General features: G+C 48.4%; 1 protein-coding gene across 1 annotated transcript; it reads left to right on the top strand.

Moving 5' to 3' along the window:
• The first annotated feature begins 161 nt into the window (after positions 1-161).
• KIF4A (kinesin family member 4A) lies at positions 162-18398 on the top strand. The gene is made up of 31 exons (XM_063421874.1): positions 162-231; positions 455-584; positions 662-776; positions 1474-1664; positions 1907-1996; positions 2592-2758; positions 2933-3027; positions 3209-3328; positions 4365-4540; positions 5765-5826; positions 6486-6621; positions 7077-7135; positions 7320-7425; positions 8048-8113; positions 8405-8590; positions 8971-9074; positions 9295-9439; positions 9898-10008; positions 10482-10565; positions 11200-11313; positions 11511-11663; positions 12234-12328; positions 12760-12889; positions 13632-13802; positions 14137-14244; positions 14427-14504; positions 14587-14688; positions 15343-15489; positions 16257-16373; positions 17036-17158; positions 17672-18398. Exons 2-31 carry the CDS (start codon positions 462-464, stop codon positions 17855-17857), a joined length of 3660 nt encoding a protein of 1219 aa, XP_063277944.1. The 5' UTR covers positions 162-231; positions 455-461; the 3' UTR covers positions 17858-18398.
• The last annotated feature ends 657 nt before the right edge of the window (positions 18399-19055 follow it).

The following is a 19055-nucleotide window of genomic DNA, read 5'->3' as shown; positions in this document are numbered from 1 at the left end:
TCCGCCCCGCCCCTCGCGCCGTCCCACCCCCACCCCGGTTGACCCCGCCCTCACCCTATGCGCCGCTCCGCGATTGGCTGCGGCCCCGCCTCTCGGTGACGCGCGGCCTCGCGATGGGCCGTGGCTCCGCCCCGCCGGCGCCCGCTCGCTGATTGGCCGTGGCGGCGCGCGGCCAGGTTTGAACGGCGGCCGTTGCGGTGCCGCCATTGGAACGAGCAGCGGCGGTTCCAGGTCAGTCCTGCGGCCGCCCCGCAACACCGGGCAGGGCCAGGCCGGGCTCTCTCCTCTCCCTCCCCACGTCCGGCTCGGGAGTTCCGCTCCATTCCCATTCCACCCTCGAGCCCCGGCAGGGCCGCTTCACCCCCGCTCCACCGCCACCCCGGGCAGGGCCCAGGTTCCCGCTCCGTCCCCGCTCCCGTGTCCCGGCCCGCCTCACGGCGCTCGTCTCCCGCAGGCTAGCGATGATGAGGGAGGACGAGAAGGGCATCCCGGTGCGTGTGGCGCTGCGCTGCCGGCCGCTGGTGCCCAAGGAGACCAGCGAGGGCTGCAGGATGTGCCTGTCCTTCGTGCCCGGGGAGCCGCAGGTGAGGAGCGCGGGGCTCCCGGGGGTCCCGCAGCCCGGGCGCGGTCACCAGCGCTGCCCCGTCCCTCTCCTCCGCAGGTCGTGGTGGGGAATGACAAGGCCTTCACCTACGACTACGTGTTCGACCCGTCCGTGGAGCAGGAGGAGGTTTTCAACACAGCGGTGTCGCCTCTGGTCCGAGGCATCTTCAAAGGTTTGTCCTAGATCTTGTCCTTTTGGAACCCGTTCCTTTCCCTAGAACGAGGGAGGAGTGTTCTCTGAGGCCGCCTGGTTCCCGAGGCTGCCTGTGTGAGGCAGTTTTCACGGAATACCGAAAGAGTTTGGGTCAGAAGGGACTTCAAAACCCATCCAGCCCCACTCCCTGGCATGGGCAGGGACACCTTCCACTAGCCCAGGGTGCTCCAAGCTTCGTCCAGCCTGGCCTTTGACATTTCCAGGGATCCAGGGGCAGCCACAGCTTCTCTGCGCAACCTGTGCCCCACTCTCCCAGGGAACTATACTTCCCAATATTCCTTGGGCGTTGGGAAGCCGTTCTCCTTTGTTCTGTCACTCTAGGCCCTTATAAAAAATCCCTCTCCCTCCTTAAGAATAACACAATGAATTGATAAACATCCTGTTCCAGGACGCTGCAGTGGAGCTGGGATGGCAGAGAATTTGTGCTGTGTTTCTATTTAGCTCTAATAAAACGTCCAATCTTTTTAAAGAGTTGAAATAATCATTTTATCTCTGCTTTATGCAGTTTTCCTTGCCTTTCTTTTTCCCCCTCAATGTTCCTGTCTGTGATGTATGCCTAAAGCTGGTGTAAACTGATGATTTTCTGGAAGGGTGATTTTCAAAAATGCAGCTTTCTGTTCCCATGTGACTCAGCCGGGTGCCCTTTGTTCCCTCAGGATACAACGCCACTGTCTTGGCCTACGGACAGACGGGGTCAGGGAAAACCTATTCCATGGGAGGCACCTACACTGCCAACCAGGAGTATGAGCCCAGCGTGGGGGTCATCCCCAGGGTCATCAAGCTGCTCTTTGAGGAGAAACAGCAAAGGCAGGATTGGGATTTCGTCCTCAAAGTTTCTTATCTGGAGGTAAAAGTTCAGTTTTTATCAAATTAGCAATAAAGGGAGCTTTGAGGTCACCCCCTTCAGGTAGCAGGTATTGATTAAATCAACCCCTAAGATTCCAGGAGGTTTTGTCAATTCTTTTTGGTCCAAGGTATCTCTCTCTAAAGGTAAAATGAGTAAAATATATTGACAAATTAGCCCTAATTTCAGCATAACTGTTCCTTTCTTTGGCTGTTAACTCTGAACTTCTCCTCTACTGCTTTCAGATCTACAATGAGGACATCCTGGACCTGCTGTGCCCCTCCCGAGAACGTTCCCAGATCAGCATCCGAGAGGATCCCAAGGAAGGCATCAAGGTCTGCCCTGCTGGGTGTGGGAGCAGGAGAGCGTGCCAGGGCTGGGGACTGAAGCGGTTTATGTGGAATTTTCTGTCATCCCTAAAGCAGAGGCATGGGGCTCATCTATGTGTTGGGAACAGCACAGAAAAATCCAGGGGGATGGATCCTCAGGGAAAGAACATCCAATCCCTTCTGCTCCTCCCCTCTGTGGCTGGTGTCTCTGGGAGCTGCCTCTCCAGTCCTTTATTCACACAAAACCCTTCCCCATCAGCCCCTTCCTATGACTGGCACAGCTCTCAGCTCCCAGCTTGGCCCAGGATATCCATGGATTTGTCCCTGCAGCCCTGAGGAGCTCTGTCTCCATCCCAGAGCCCAGCTGTCAGAGCAGGCAGAGGAACTTGGGGGTATTTAGAAACAGGTGATGTGATTCCATGTTCCTGAAGTGAGATTCAGAACCAGTTTTTCCTGGGAGTTGCTATGCCAGACCCCTGGCTGGAGGTGACACTGATTCTGAGGAATGGGCTGGCACAGTGTGAGGTGCAGGGAGAGTCTTCTGATCCCGGGTGGGAGGAAGAGGAAGCAAGGATAAACAATGTTTCCTTCATGGCTACAGATTGTGGGCTTGACAGAAAAAAATGTCACCTGTGCCCAAGAGACCGTGTCCTGCCTGGAGCAGGGGAACAACTCCAGAACAGTGGGATCCACAGCTATGAATTCGCAGTCCTCCAGATCCCATGCCATCTTCACCATCTGCATTGATCAGAAGAAGAAAAATGACAAGTGAGTGTCATTGTGCAGCCAGTGAGAGATACTTTCCCAAAATTTCCTTATCCTGGTCCTGAGTTCTGCTTCTCAAGGCAGTTCAGGTTTTGCCTCTCTGAATTTTCAGAGGGGCTGTTCCTTTTCTATGTAGAAGTTTACCTGGGAGAGTGAAACAATTTCTTTCTGCCCTAGGAATAGCAGTTTTCACTGCAAGCTACACCTGGTGGATCTTGCTGGCTCTGAGAGACAAAAGAAGACCAAGGCTGAGGGAGACAGGCTCAAAGAAGGTCTCTGGGCTGGGACTGGTGGAGTTTGGGTTTCTTCTCACAAGGGAGTTAATAAAAGAGCAAAGCACTTCTTTAGCCCTTTAATCTGCTTTTTAAACCTTGTTAAAGTTTTACTAAGGACAGGAAATGAGGAGTTTGGAGCTGTTGAGGTGGCTTTGCTCACCGTGAGCTTTGTCTGCAGGAATCAACATCAACAGAGGGCTCCTGTGCCTGGGGAATGTCATCAGTGCTCTGGGAGATGAGAATAAAAAGGGAGGGTTTGTCCCCTACAGAGACTCCAAGCTGACCAGGCTGCTGCAAGGTGAGAGAATGTGATGACAAAAGCCTAAACTTACAGGTGATTTTTAAATAACAAAGCAGGAAGAAAACCCACAGTTCAGAGCTGCTGCTGGAAAGGGATTTGTTTATTTAATTCCTCACTGAAGCCAGGCCTTTCCTGGATTCCTATTTTAGGCTGCAAATCCAATGATGAACTCAAAATGAGTCCTGCTCTCCTGCACTTTGTGTGACAGGAGGAAACCAGACAAATTCAGGGTATATTTTTGGTGGGGAGAAAGAAGAGGAGAAATCTGGGAGCAGAGATCTATAATTGTACCTTAATTATAGCAACTCCCTGGATGATGTCACAGCCAGAATGAAGCTCCAGCTGCCTATGCCTTCCATGGGATTTGTTTTCTTGGGCTGAATATCTGGTCTTTCGTTTGTAATAGCTGGAATTTTTCTCTTAATGTATTTTATTTAAGTTGACCTTTAATTTGGGCACAGCTTTAGTAATGAAATTACTGAGATTTTTATGGTAATTACATAATTTTGTGCAAAATCTCTTCAGTATTTTCCAAGTCTGAAAGTACCTCATTAAAACCTGGATTGGGCTGGATGTGGGGCCCTTTTTTTTTCCTCATCAGTACCTTTAAAGAGCCAATTTGTGTAAAGCCAAGGGATGAAGTTCCGTGCAGCTTTGTGATCTGTTCTTAGCCAATCATTTCTTCAATTTAAGAAAATTCTGGATATTCATGGAGGTCTTGTTATTGTGGGGGGAGAAGGGAGGGGCAAACCTGAAAGAACCAGGCCAGAGATGGCATAAAGAAGTTATTTATTAGGGCAACAACTGAGGCTACTGGGGTGAAATCTTTGGTTTCAAAGCCTGACTTTGGTTTTCAAAAACACACTTTAATACAGAACTGAGTGGGCAGAGGAGACAGTAATGAGTGGCACAACTGTCCAGCTGTTTAATCTGCATTTTGGGGATGTGTTTATGGGGTTGGAACCTTTGAATAATGACATTTCACTGTCATTGTTGCTCTGACAGCTTTGACATTGTTTCTTTTCCTTCCCAGACTCCCTGGGTGGGAACAGCCACACGCTGATGATTGCCTGTGTGAGCCCAGCAGATTCCAACCTGGAGGAGACCCTGAACACTCTACGTTACGCAGACAGGGCCAGGAAGATCAAAAACAAACCCATTGTCAACGTGGACCCCCAGGCGGCTGAGCTGCACCAGCTGAAGCAGCAGGTACGGGGGTTCCCCTCAGGTTCTGAGCTCAGCAAACCCCGAGGGAAGGCACAACCTCACAAAAAATGCAAAACATCCCTAATGTGTGTTGCTCTGTCTCTGGGGTGGTGGGGAAGGGGATACGTGGATATTTTTTTGAGTTTTTCTGTAGCCATAGGAAAGTGGTAGTGCTGGTGTGGTTTAAATTTCCCTTCCGCCCATGTCTTGGTTTGAAAGACAGGTGTCTGCTAGGGAGGGGCAGGACCTCCTCCCTAGAGATGGAGAATTCAAATCCCCTCCCTCCACATTATTATAATTTAGAAAATTAAAGGGGCTTTCAGGCAGAGGTATGGGGGTAGGAATAACATTGGTAAGTACGACAAAGCAAACAACAGCTACAGCATTAATGATGAACAGAACCAGGAGCTTTGAGGGCTTTCTTTCACAAAGATCTCAGTGCCCCTGCGGGACTCCAACAGACCAAGCTGGAACGGTGGAAAATCCCGGGCTGGTAGCTGGAACTTCAGGGATGCCCCAGCAGGGCGGGGCTACAGAGTAGGAGAAGGCCTCAAAGCGCCCAAGGAGCCGCTACGGCACGACAGGGCCGGCCCAGCAGGGCAGGAGGAGGCGAGCTCAGAGTTCCTGGGCACCCGAGCAGATGGATGGTGGATTTCCCAGGTCCGGATAGAGTGGTGACAGTGAACTCTTCCCACAGCAAGCAGCAGCTCGACCGTCCTCTCTCCAATGCTGAGAGCAAGAGAGAGGGAAACTGCCCCAAAACTCGAGTTATCAACTCCCAGAGACCCAAAAACAAGGGGTGTAGCCCGGTGCTACCCTCTCCTTTGGCCACTTCTTTGTTTTGGTCAAGTATTCACAAGTACCCAGTAATTAGTCTCCTAGCAACTTATGGGGAAAAATTCTATAAGTCAAAAAGAAACAAATCTAACCCCCAACAACCCTACAAATCATTGCCTGGTGAGCTACAGGCATAATAAGAAATACAGAGGTTTGGTGCCTCCCTGACACTTGCCCAGCAGGGTGGGAAAAGGAAGAATTTCCCCTAGGATGATCCCAGAGGGAAAAGAAAAACCCTTTATTTGAGGAGTAAATTACTTGAAATTCTGTAACAACACCACTCCTTTCCACAGACCGTGGTTAAAAGGGAATTATGGAGCAGGGGAGTCAGGAGGACCAAGGATCCATGGAGCTGCTACATTTACAAGCAATAATTATTTGTCTTTTTAGGTCCAGCAGCTCCAGGTGTTGCTGCTCCAGGCCCATGGAGGGACTCTGCCCGTGGCTATCAAGTAAGATTTGTTATTTAATGTCCTATGGATGTGTATTTATCACACTCCAGAGAAGTCTCTGGATCTCCTTAGCTTTGGGCAGTACTGTGGAGTGAGGGGAGAAATTGGTTGCTTTTCCCCCCACCTCTTTTTGTCATCCTTACTGGAATTCCCTGTGATATTAATTTTATAGCAAACACCTCATGACTGCAAAAATCTGTTGCAGGAAGTAAGAGGAACCAGGAAACACCTCCTCAATAAATTCCTGTCTCTGAGACCCAACCACCCCTGTTCTCCTCACCCCTCTATCCCTAAATGTGAGACAGCTCTGCCTCCATTATCCTTAAAAGCACAAAATCTGGGACAGAGCTGGATTGTGCAGGTGTTGTGTTCTGGGGATGTTTCAAAACCAAATATATGGAGTTCACAGCCTCTGTTCGGAGGGTTTTTCTGTATTCTGGAAGTGTCCAAGGCTTGGACAGGACCTGGAGCAGCCTGGTCTGTGGAAGGTGTCCCTGCCTGTGGCAGGAGTGGGGCTGAATGAGCTTTAGGATCCTTCCCTCCCAAACCATTCTGGGCTATTTATTGTAAATTATTTAGGGAGTCATAATAGTTTTGGAGGTGACTTCTGTGCTGTCCCAAAGCCCAGACTCACACCCAACTGCTCCTTGCTGTTGCAGTTGTTTGGCCCCCTCAGAGAGCCTCCAATCCCTGATGGAGAAGAATCAGTCCCTGCAGGAGGAGAACCAGAAGCTGAGCCAGGGGCTGAGTGAGGCTGCTGGGCAAACAGCACAGATGCTGGAGAGGATCATCCTGGTAAGTTCAGTTATCCCAGGAGAGCTCTAAATTGCTGGGAGTTGAATCAATGGGAGCTCTTGTATTTATGACATATTGAGAATCTCTTTTAAGTGTTCCTTTCACATTGATTCCAAATCAGTCAGAACCAAAAGCCTGCCAGAATCTGTTGGCCTTTAGTTTCCTTGTGGAAAAAAGAGACCTGAATCTTTCAGCTTTTTAATACTTTAAATTTTTATTTTAATATTTTAATTAGCATTTGCACACTTGTGCTCTCCCTTCCCCACCCTGCTTTTTTCCTATTGCCTGCAGTGTCTATCCCTGAAAAAATGCTGGGAAGTCCAAACTGGTGGCCCTGACCATGAAGGATCTTTCAGTGCATTGATTTTCACACTGCTCATCTTTTGCTGCAAATCACTCAGCAGATTTCTGGATTCTTATCTTCTACAAATCAGTATAATTCTGATTTCTTTTAGATGGAGCAAGAAAATGAGAAGATGAATGCAAAACTAGAGCAGCTCCAACACCATGCTGTGTAAGTGTCCCTACACCCTTCTCCTGGGATAATGTCCTTGGGAATTCAATGTTTTGAGTGGGATAAACTAAACTGGATCCAGTCAGCTGGGGGTTTGTCCATCCAGAATTAATTCAGCAGTTGAGTGGGGAAGGTTGTTCTTCCTTGGCACAAACTTTCCGTGGGCTTGTTCCCATGTTTCCAGGTGCAAGTTGGATCTGCAGAAGCTGGTGGAGACTGTGGAAGATGAGGAATTAAAGGAAAATGTGGAGGTGATCCAGAACCTGCAGCAGGTGCTGGCTGAGCTGCAGGTAAGGCTGCACCCTGTGAGGAGGGATTTGTGTCAACTTACTCAGGAAATCTCGGGTTACACCCCAACAGTTTCTCTCAAGGAGCCCAGGAATTGAAAGTGTGAAATGACTCTTGAGATTGACTTCAAAACAGTCCTGTTGTGCTTTAATGCTGCAGAACGGCCACTTATGCTGCTCCTGGGTGGGGTAGAAAGAGGAGTCTACATGAAAAAACCTGATACTGGAGGTTGGCATGGATTTACAGTCCCTAAGTTGGATGAAGTGTTCTAAACTTGGTGATTTTCATGGACAATGTAAATTGCAGCAATAGAAGCTTCCAGGCTTTTGTCTAATGGAGGAGTTTCAGTTCTCCCTCACTGGACATTCCTCTGTTCTCTCCTCCTCTTCCTGCTCTCTCTGCTGGAGTTCAGGGAAAATTTCAAGGAATGGCTTTTCCAACTAGACAAGAAAGAGTTTCCTCACATTCCTGAAGGATGAGGATGATGGTCTTCTGTTTCTAGAGAAGTTCTGGCCAGAGGAGAATCACATTGTGCTTTGCCATAATGTGCTAACAGTCTGTTATTTCCTTCGTTTTATTTCATGTTTCCCTTTTTACCAAAATTTTCTTCTCTCTGTCCACCAGAGTGAAAATGCTGCCACCACAGAAGCTGCTGCAGAGCTGCCAAACTCTGAACAGGGTTCTCCAGGTGTAAGTGAGGGGCTCAGCAATGCACACCTCACTGGGGCATGGTTTTATCTCCTCATCACTTTAATCTGCTCCCTCCTGCTAGTTTTCTAACTCCAATACTAACTCAAATTGATAAAACATCATTTTTGCCTGTGCTGTTTTAAACTCAACATGTTCAGGGTCAAGAACTGGTTCTCATTTCTGCATCTGACTTTTTTACGTAAAAATGAATTTGAAGCGCTCTGTAGAAACAGAGATGGTGCAGTTGAGGAGCTCTGGATTGGCCTCTCCTCAAGGCTGTGTCTTCTGCAGGAAGCAGAACAGGACCAGGAATCCAAGAGAGCCTCCAACGACTTCAGCACCCAACACGCCCTGCGCCAGGCACAACTCTCCAAGGAGCTGCTGGAGCTCAACAAAGCCCTGAGTCTGAAAGAGGCCCTGGCCAAAAAAATGTCCCAAAATGATACTCAGCTGGGGCCCATTCAGTCACAGTACCAGGTAAAGCTGAAATCCTCCTTGGTCAGTTTGTTTTTTCACATTTCTTGCTAGAGAGGGAAGGGAGGACATCTGTCCTCAGGAGCCTCTTCTGATTTGGGTCTATTCCTTAAGCTTGGGTCCTTGCTCCCTTGGGCCGTTTTCCCTTCTGTGCTGGGATCTCCCATCTCTGAAATTATTCAGTCAGGACGTGGCCCCAGTGACTCTGTGCCCTCTGAAGCTCCAGAGCGTGCTGGGCCAGCCCCTGTGACCCTGAGGCTGCTCTTAGATAAGGTGGTTTAACAGCCTCTGTGAAGGAATAAGGTTTTCAAGATTTCTCTATCACAAAGCCTCAGGTGTCTTTCCAAGGTTTTTATTTGGAGATTTATTCTTGTCCTTGATAGACCAATATCAAGCATCTGGAATTGGAGGTCAGCAATTTGCAAAAGGAAAAGGAGGATTTGATCATTGCTCTGCAGCTGGCAAAGAAGGACATCAACCAGGCCAAGTAAGAGGGCTTTGCCTGCAGCTCTGGGGGTTGTTAATGTGTCTGAAAATCCAATGTCTTGCACTTCCGTGATCTGTCAAAGCTTTTTGGAGGTAAAAGTGCCAGGAGCGGCAGAGAAATCATCCTGTGGGCTTTTATCAGCAGAAAAGGTGACAGAGGTGACATTTTTCATGAGCAGTCTCTGGAGCTGAGGAGAGGATTTGTTGTTGCTTCTCTCCAGGCTGAGTGAGCGGCGCAGGAAAAGGCTCCAGGAGCTGGAAGCACAAATTAATGAGCTCAAGAAGAAGCTGAATGAGCAATCCAAACTCTTGAAGCTGAAGGAATCCACAGAGCGCACGGTGTCCAAACTGAACCAGGAGATCATGGTAACCAACGAGGACCTCTGACCTGAGCCAGTGTGGTGGGTAAAGCAGGTCCCGGACAGGAATCCCAGAAATCCCAAACAGGAATCCACTTTTTGTTTAGTCAGATAGAAATAGCAGTTTCTGGCAAGATTCCTTTGGCTACATGACCACAATAGGCAGGTGACTACTGAGATCTGGGAGGAAAAAGAGTCCAGAGTATCTTTTAGTACTTCTAATTTATTGCCTCAATCAAGTCGTTTGATTCCTCTTTGGTTTCCCTAAACTTGTGCCTGTGTTGGTCTTCCCTTTATGCCAAAAAGAATCCCTGTTTTTTAGCATTTTGAGAGTGTCCTGAGTGGGAGCACAGTAAGATTTTCCCCCTGCCACCCACCACACTTGGCAGGCACTAGGGGAATGGAGGTTGAAGTTCTTTAGGCTGTCAGTCCTGGATAATTCTTCCAGCCACTGGTGTTTTGCAGGAAATGAAGCAGCAAAGGGTGCAGCTGATGCGTCAGATGAAAGAAGACACTGAGAAATTCAGGCAGTGGAAGCAGCAGAAGGACAAGGAAGTGATCCAGCTGAAGGAAAAGGTGAGCAAACAAGCCCCTCACACTGTTCCTCCCTCCAAAGGGCTGCTGCAAGGTTTCTTTAACTCGGAAGCATCTGAGAAGAGCTGGGAATGCTTTGAAAAGAAGTTTGGCTCATGTGGCTGCCACTTTTCACCACTTGGACTTGTTTGTGGCTGGAGATCTTCAAGCTCTTGCCACAGCTGTGACCCTGCGCTAAAGCAGAAAGAAAAAATAGTCAATGTTTGAATGATGTAAAGATGTAGGGTTTGGCCTTAGCATGGGAGTTTCTTAAACTTCCAAAGGAATGTTTGATCTGCTGGTTAATAACATCCAGGTGCTTGTGGTGGCTGAGTGTAATGGCCAGCAAACACCTGGAGTTTGGTGTCACAGCAATTCCTGCCCCTCAATCCCTTGGGATGCTCAGGCTGGAATTTTGGGGCTGCAGCCTTTCCTTTGTCATAGAAAATGTGACCTCCAGCTGTTTTTCCTTGCAGGACCGTAAGAGACAATATGAGCTCCTCAAGCTGGAGAGGGATTTCCAGAAACAGGCCAATGTCCTCCGGCGCAAAACAGAGGAGGTGAGGAGCCAACGTCTCCTGCAAATTCCCAACCAATCCCTAAAGTCTGACAAGTGGGGACTGAAGGAAGGAACAGGATACACAGAAACCTCTTAGAGGAAGCTTAGAGTGTGGAAAGAAAAGCTTTTCTCTCTGTAAAAGCTTTTTCTCTCCAGAGAAAAAGAAAAGCTTTTTCCTCTCTGGAGAAATCCCCATTTCTGCCTTGGGGCCTTTCAGGGATCCCAGTTAAATTTGCTCCTTAAAGGCCAAAGATTCTGAGTCCCAGGTTCCTGTGGTAAATCCATGCAGATGTCCAAGGCAGGAAATGGGAAATGAGTTTGGGTGGTGGATCTACAAGGTTACAGTTCAAAATCTTTTCAGGATGGCTTTGTAAAAGAAATGCACCTTCAACCCCTCGTTTTGGGTGTTTTCTTCTACCTTCAGGCTTAGAAAGAGCTTTTCTTTAAAGGAGGAATGGCAGCAAAGGAAATAAATCAAGGGCAGGAATCCTTGAGTTAAACCAGGATAACTTGAGATTTATTAACCTTATGCTGTCACTGTCGCAGTGTTTGCCCTGGGCTGGGAATCCCTGCTCTTTCCAGCTGTAGCAGATGATTTGCAGTCCCTGTTCAGCTCCCTGTGGCATCTTTTCCAGGCAGCAGCTGCCAACAAGCGCCTCAAGGATGCCCTGCAGAAGCAGAAGGAGGCAGCAGATAAACGGAAGGAGACCCAAAATCGGGGCATGGGAGGAATTGCTGCACGAGTCAAAGTGGGTAACAGCATTTTTGCATGCCAGCACTGGGCAAACTAGGATTTGGGGTGGGTGCTGCTGGCCTTGGTGGCTGGAGCACAGCAGGAGGACTAGGGAATTGCAATGGGATTATTCAGTTTCTCTGAAATGCCTTCACAGAGGATTCAGTCCTGGGTTTGAGCTCAATCACTGGGTTTGGGGGGTTATTTTTCCAGAGCTGGCTTGCAAATGAAGTTGAGGTTCTTGTGAGCACTGAGGAAGCTCGAAGACATCTGGCAGACTTGCTGGAGGACAGGAAAATCCTGGCAAAGGAGCTCCTTCAGCTGAAAGAGAAGAAAGATTCTGGAGAAAACCCTCCAAAGCTCCGGGTAAGAGGGGTATTCCCATTTTCCCACCCCACTCCTCTGGCTCTTCAGCAATATTAGATTCATTATTCTCACTCCTACTTGAGTAGGAGTACTTCCTGTTCCCTCAGAAGGTGGGGATGGATCCTACCCTTGGCTATCTTTCTGGGAGAAAGAGTTAATGTTCTTGTCCTCTGACACAGGGACAAGAGGTGCTAAAGGAACTTGTTGCTTAATGGAATTTGGGATTTTTTTTCCCTGAAAAGGCAGTCAGGCTTTGGAAAAGGCTGTCTGGGGAAGTGGTGGAATCACCATCCCTGGAAGAGTCCAAAAAATGTCTGGATGTGGCACTTGGGGACACGGGTGACCCATCACTGTTGGGGGAATGGTTGGACTCAATGCTCTGGGACAGCTTTTCCAGCCTCAAGGATTCTGAGGGATGTGAGTGGCTCGCTCCCCTTAGCAAAGGATTTTGGGAGGGAGCAATGAAATTGAAGCTATGGAGAGCTGCCTGGAGGCTTTTCTAGCTGCAATATCTGTAAATGTGTGATTTCCTCCCTGTTCCTGCTCTGGATCCGTGTGCTGTGATTCCAGAGGCGCACGTACTCCGTGTCCAACCAGGAGGCTCCAGACACGGATCTCTCCATCTCCAAGCAGATTGAGAGCCTGCAAACAGAGATGGAACTCAGGTAAGGCGCTTCCACAAAGCTCATCCACACAGCCTTGCCTCTGGGTTTTCCCTCATTTCCATACCAGCTCTCTGGGAGGTGGAAGAGGATGTAAAACACACAGAATGACGCTGGAAGTGATGAGGGAAAGGTGTGGGGTTTTCCTGGCTGGTACTTTTCTGAAATGTGGGGAAAATACTCAGGCACTAAGAATGGGTGTTTTGAGCTGGTAGTGAGCACCTCGGGAGTAAAAACCTCCACTTTTATTTGGGAATGTGGACTGGAGGCAAAACTCTCCAGGGGAGCAACACAAGCTCTAGGTGCTCTACTGAGCAGCAAAAATCTCAACTTATACAATTTTACTGAGTATTCTGGGAACAGTAGCATTAGCCCAGAAACCAGCCATGGTTTTCTCCTGTGTAGTAACCCCAAATCCATGGGTTCTTCCCCAGGAGTGCCCAGATAGCAGATCTGCAGCAGAAACTCCTGGATGCAGACAATGGAGATTGGGCCAAGCAGCGCTGGGACAGCATTACCACCATCCTGGAAGCCAAATGTGCTCTGAAGTATCTGCTGGGAGAGGTAAACCCTGGATTTTTTCTCTTCTATCTCTGAAAACAGAGGCTGTAAGTCTGCTTAGCCACAAATAAAAGGAAGTTACCAAAGGAATTTGAGTAAAGCCCTCTGGTAGTGGATGAGATTTATTCCCTTCTCCAGTTTGTATTACTATTTGTAATCTATATTGGGGAGTGAAATCTGAAAAACAGGGAAGATGGAGGTGGAATAGATGAGGGTCTGGAGATACCAGCTAAATGTTTGCATGGGAAAAGGAAAGAACAAATCTCAAAAGTGGAAGAGAAGAAAAAGTATCTAAAATGCTTCCTGAACAAGAAGGGAGACAAAGGCAGTGCTGGTTGAGGTCAGGGGAAGCAGTGGAATTGATGCTGAGATGGGAAAAAGAGAAATGGGAGTATTGAGAAATTGTGATCAGGGAAAGAGGAACTGAAGAACAAAATTACCTGTTGCTCCCTGGTACTTGGAAATCAAAGGAAAATGGTCAAAAGGAAAATACTCTGAGTGTTGCAGGAAGGGAGGTGAATTCAGAACGGTGAACAAGGCCCTCAGCTCCCTGGTTTGCACTTCCGAAGTGTCTGGCTCTGAATCTCTGACTGGTTTCCTTGATGCTGAGGGCTGGTCCAGTTCCTGGGGTGGCTAGAAGTTACAAGGGTGCTTCCCCTCCACCCTGCAGCACCTGTCCCAGCAGGCAACCCCTGTCCCAGCAGAGAATTCCTTTCCCAAGCTATCTCTTGCTCTTGTTTTCCAGCTGGTATCCTCCAAAGTACAGGAGAGCAAACTGCAGAGCAGCCTGGAGCACAGCCAGGCCAGCTGTTCTGACGTGCAGAAGGTGCTGATGGAAGAGAGAAACCACATAGCAGAGCTGGAGACAGAGTTCCAAAATCAGATTTTGGTGAAAGAACAGCAACACCAGGAAAAGGTGAATTACAGCTTATGGAAATCTTGGAATCTGATCTCTAGGTCTGCTCAGAGAGGAAGACGAGGGGGGATGTGCTGAAATAAAGCTGGTGCTGAATAGCAAATTTTGTTGGATTTTTGCAGATGGTTCATTAAAAACCAAAGACATCTCTGTGTTTATTCAGTAGCTTTCCTTCTGCTTTAAATGAGGAGGTTACACCTGAGCACAAGATCACTTTTCAAGTACATCAGGGTGGAATTGAGCTGAAAGTGGCAGGAAATTTCCCTGAGTCTGGACTTTGATGCCAAGTGCTCCTTTCAGGAATTCACCCCTGTTTATTCCAACTTGCTTTTAGGTTCTGTACCTGCTCAGCCAATTGCAGCAGAAAGAAGCAGCAGAGAAGAGACTGGAAGATTCCCTGAATGAGCAGGAGAAAAAACTGCAGGAGCGACTCCGGTTCCAGGTGCGGTGACTGGTTGTGGCTGGGAGAGGGGTGGGATCCTCTGGCATACCTAGAATTAGGAGAAGGATTGTGTGTCCCCTTTGCAGAAGTCTGCATGGGATGGTTACTGTGCAGGAATAACCCTGGGGGATTTTCTCTTATTTATCTCCAATGAAACAAATTTCCTCTTGTCCTGCAAACAGGAGGAAGAGCTGGAAAAAATGAGTGAGATCTGTGAGAAGAACCAGGAACTCCTCTGGGAGAATGACACTCTGAAACAGGTAGAGCCTTGTACAGCCACCAGAACCTTGTGGCATTTGGGTTTAATGGATTTGTAGAGCTAATTCTTGTCCCTTTTGACAGAAACTGCTGCTCCTCCAAGTTGCCAGTGGCCAGAAGATCCGGCACATCCAGCAAAGGCCACCTGAGTCCCCAGACTCTTCTTTTGATTATGTTCCACCCAAAGTAAGAGGCTGCAGTTTGTATTGCACCTGAATTCTTTGCCAAAGTTAATCTTGGCTACTGATAGTGTGGGTGGTTGTTTTTTTTCTTTTTTTTTTCTTTCTCCTGAGCTGCTTTTACCAGACACTTGTTCTAGTCATTGAAGTTCTGCTCACTGAAGTGGCCCCTTCAGTCCCTTCTAGAAGACTCAAATACCTTGCATTAGTTTTCTGATTTAAAAAAAATAGGCAAACAAACCCCCAAACCTGTTTCCTCATTGTAGTTCTGACTCTGTCTCCTTCTTCACAATCCACATTGTTTTTCTGTAGCATGAAGCAAGGCATGTGTGTCACAGCAAACTTTGCTGCTTTGCAAAGAGCCAAATCTTTGTGCCGGGAGGAAGAAATTCTTTAAAACTCTTTGGGCAGAGTGTGACACTCGTTTTCTGTCATGTGATGTGACAACAACTCAGACTTCCAAGGATTTGTCATTATCAGTTTAAATTGAATTTTCAATCCTGCCAATTGGTTCTTTCTTTTCCCACCCTCCCTCCACAACCTTCTTGGCTGTGAGGGACTCTGAAAACCTTAATAAAACCTTATTAAAATATAATAATTATTAATAAATAGGATCTGTGTGATTTTTGGTGGCCTAACCCCTCGTGCTCCTGTCTTGCAGCCCAAGGGTCGCCGGCAGACAACGGCCAAGCCCCGAGCACCCAGCCCCGAGATGGATGTGGAGGAGCTGCTCTCTGACCCTGGGGAACTGGAGGATTCTGACTGGCTTCCTGGGAAAGCAGGCAGAGGAGCAAGGAAAAGCATGGGGGTAAGATCCAGCTGCCCTTGATCTAGTGTCTGTTAGGGAATCACTTGCTGTGTCCAAAGACTGGGTATGGAGCTGTGAGTTGTGATGTCTCCGCTGTTCTCCAAGTGGCAGGAATGGGTTGTTTGGATGACTGGGGATATTTGGGACCCTCCCACAGACACAGCAAAGGTTGTCTGCAGTCAGCAACACCTTCCTGGACAGGTTTTCCCTGTCCAAGTCACCCTCTCCAGGTTCTGTCCAGCTGCCCATGCCTGAGCTGGCCTCTTCTTCAGCAATAGTCCCAACAGCAGCCAGATCCATCCAGGGAGTCAATTTTAGGGAAAAAAAAAAAAAAACAGGAAAAAAGATGGCCTGTTGTGGATCCTTGTTCCCTTTGGGAAACTGCAGCTTCCAGTCCTGATAGAGCCTCAGCTTCCATCTGTCTGTGTCAGTCTGGAGCTTCAGCCTGTGGCTCAGAAAATTCTTGAGGCTTTTGGGGCGGGAACTCCTTCTTTTTGTGGAAGTGTGGCAGAAAAACTGGGATCCTTTGGCATAACCTCAGGCACTGGGTAACTGAGGGTACTTAGCCATAGATCCTGAAGATGGATCTGTAGGTGGAAGGATTTTATTCTGTGTATTAGAAAGAAAATTATTCTGAGATATGGGACTGGCAGCAAAATACAACAAGGGGCAGCAAGGGGGTGTCCCTATCCTTGAGATGCCACAGTTGCCAGGACCTGGAGCATTCCAGGAGCATCCTGGCCATTGGATCCCCCTTCCCTCTGCAGTGCTCGTGCAAGGGCCGCTGTGGGAACAGGCAGTGTGGCTGCAGGAAGCAGAAGCTGGCATGCACCGACGGCTGCAGCTGCACCACAGCCATGTGCAGGAACAGGGACCGGGGCCTGGTGAGTGCTGCTGGCTCTGGGGGGCCACAGGGGCTGCAGGGCCTGGATTGCGCAGGAACAAAGCCGGATGAAGGGATGATTCCCACACAAGCATAGTTTGTCCAGGCAGAGCATGTGCACTTTGCCAAAACTCAGTGAATGTCACTAATTAGTGCCTCTCTGGTAACTGAGGACAATTTTCCACTGCAGGACAAGACTCTGCCTTTCGGCACAGACATTTGGAGATTCACAGCAAAGGTTTTCATGTTCCCACTTCTCATCCACAAACCTGAGGACAAATAATTTCAATTTTCCTTTTGGACTCAGTAAATTAAAGTTGTGTCTTTGGCTTCAGACAACACAAAGCCTTGACTCTCAATTCCCAGATTTATTTTTAAGAATGGAAGGGATGTTTTGGGGAGGGACTTACAGCAGCAGGAAGGTCCATGAGAAACTGATGTTCATTGAGAAAGATGTTCCTAGGTGGGAATTTTGCTCTTAGATCTTAGAGGTGTGGAGCAGGGACATCCCATAATGCTCTAATTATTGCCTATTTACGGAGGCCTAGCCTGAGCTGCAGCATCCTGTACTGTGGAAAACTTCCCAGCTGGAGAGCAGGGGGCTGTGGTGGGAAGGGAGGGGATGGATGTTCTGCAAGAGCTTCACCCTCTGCTGCCCCTCAGGAAACCACAACATGTGATGATCACAAAAGGGACTCGGAAGGGTCCTTGAAGCTGGAAGACCCCACGGAGGTGAAAGCAGAAAACAGCTTCTTCCAGCCCGTGTGTGTCACTCCAACCTCAAAGGTATTCCCAGGGGAGAGCAGAGCTGCTGAATGGGGGCTCTTGGAGGGAAATCACCCCAGAGGAGAAGCTGCTGCTGGAAAACTCTGCACAGCTCCAGGCAGCTCATGTGGAAGTTCTAGAGTGTGCTGAATTCCTGTTTCCACACTGAAATGATGCCACAGGCTTGCCACATTTTCCTGCAGCACCTTCAGCAAGGAGAAGAGGGGAAGTGAGGATCTTGCAGGATGAAACCACATCTGTCCATGTTCAAAGTGATCTCAAGCTGTTGTGCTCTCTGATCTGACACATCTCATTTTGCCTCAGCTAAACAAATACCCTTATCTGATTATTCCAACTGCTTTCTCTTCCTGCTGGATCTTGATATTTTGTCAAAAAATACGTGTTTTTCCTGACTTAAGTAAAAAAAGCAACTCTTGAGGTTGGCCTGCTGGCACTTGGTGCTATTGCCTGCTGCCTCTGGCAGGTCACTCCTTCAGTGACTAACTCCAAAGATTGTCCCTTGCTTTCCCACAGGTCCTGCAGGACATCACAGACCAGGAAGTGCTCTTGAAGATTCCCAGCACTGCTGCCTCCCTGCTTGGGAGGGATGAGGAGTCCCAGGAGAACCAGAACCCCTTTGGGAAGAAGAGGAAGAAGATGCTGAGCAGCACCATCAGCTTCTTCTCAGGCTGCACCCCCATCAAGGAAGAGTTTAACTGACCTGCAACTTTCCCATCCCTTTAGGCCACATTCCTGGTGACTTTTGAGGGAGTTGGATTCTCCTGCTAGAGCAGCAGCTCCTGCCCTCAGCAAGGGCGTAAAACTCTACTTCTTGCTGGTTGTGTCTCTGTAAATATTTGTGTGTTGGGGATAGGGGAAGGGTAAGAATCTTTTCTCTGTAATTCCTGGAGTGAATGGGGGTAATTTTCCAGGTGGGTGTTCCCAGCTCCTTCCTTCCTACTGAGCTGTGAATGCTGGGTACGGTTTCACCTGTAATCTTGGAAGAACTTTGCCTTTGCACTTGTCTGCTCTTGTCTCTTCCCACGGAGCCTGAAGGAACTTTTCCACCTGTCCTGGGAGATCCATGGAGTGAGAAGGCCCTGGCTGAAGTCTTAAACCAGCTGCTCTGAACTGGTCTGGCTTTCTGGCCCCTTTGGCCTCTGGACTGTCCTTTTTCAATGAACTTTAGAAACTTGACCTATGTGAATAATGTAGGAATTTTAACTCTGGTTTGTAGCTTCCTATTAAATAAATCAATAAAACCTGACTTGGAGTTGGAATTATTGTACACAACACCCCCCCCAAGCCTCCCCTAGGCTCTCTCAAGTTATACTTGGTCTTAAAACCAGTCCAGGAGTTGCTGCCACTGGGACCTGCTCAGGTCTTTCTGTCCAGACACCCCAAACCAGGTCCTGCCAATTTTGCTTACCCTCAGCCCTAAGTCTGAGTCTTAAGACTGAGTTCCTGAGTCTCAGCAGGAAGAAAAGGTGATAAAAGTAATTTTTGTTAAATTTTCCTTTACTGACAATGGTGGGGACCCCTCCCTTCCCTGGTATGTGCACAGGGATATGGGATTTGGGCTGTAGTTTCCTTGACCTGAGAATCCCCTTTGTTTATCTGTTCGATGAGGGCTCTGCCAACTTAGGGAATACGAGGATGGTTTGGGTGGGAGGAGGCCTTCAGGATCATCCATTTTCCCTATCCCAGGTGCCCTTGGACACTTCCAGGAATGAGGCAGCCACAGCTTCTCTGGGTGCCCTATGCCAGGGTCTCCCCACCCTCATAGGGAAGAATTCCTTCCCAAAATGGCCCCTCACCCTGGACTTCAGTCCTCTCCCTGCTTTCCAACTCTATAAAGGCCCTGAGAGCTGTAAAATATTTCCAAGTGATTTAAATTAGCTTGGAAATTCTGAGGTGT

The sequence above is a fragment of the Prinia subflava genome, chromosome Z, assembly GCF_021018805.1.
Source record: "Prinia subflava isolate CZ2003 ecotype Zambia chromosome Z, Cam_Psub_1.2, whole genome shotgun sequence".
Taxonomy (NCBI): domain Eukaryota; kingdom Metazoa; phylum Chordata; class Aves; order Passeriformes; family Cisticolidae; genus Prinia; species Prinia subflava.
The sequence above is the reverse complement of the archived record's forward strand: the minus strand, read 5'-3'. Positions and strand labels throughout refer to the sequence as shown.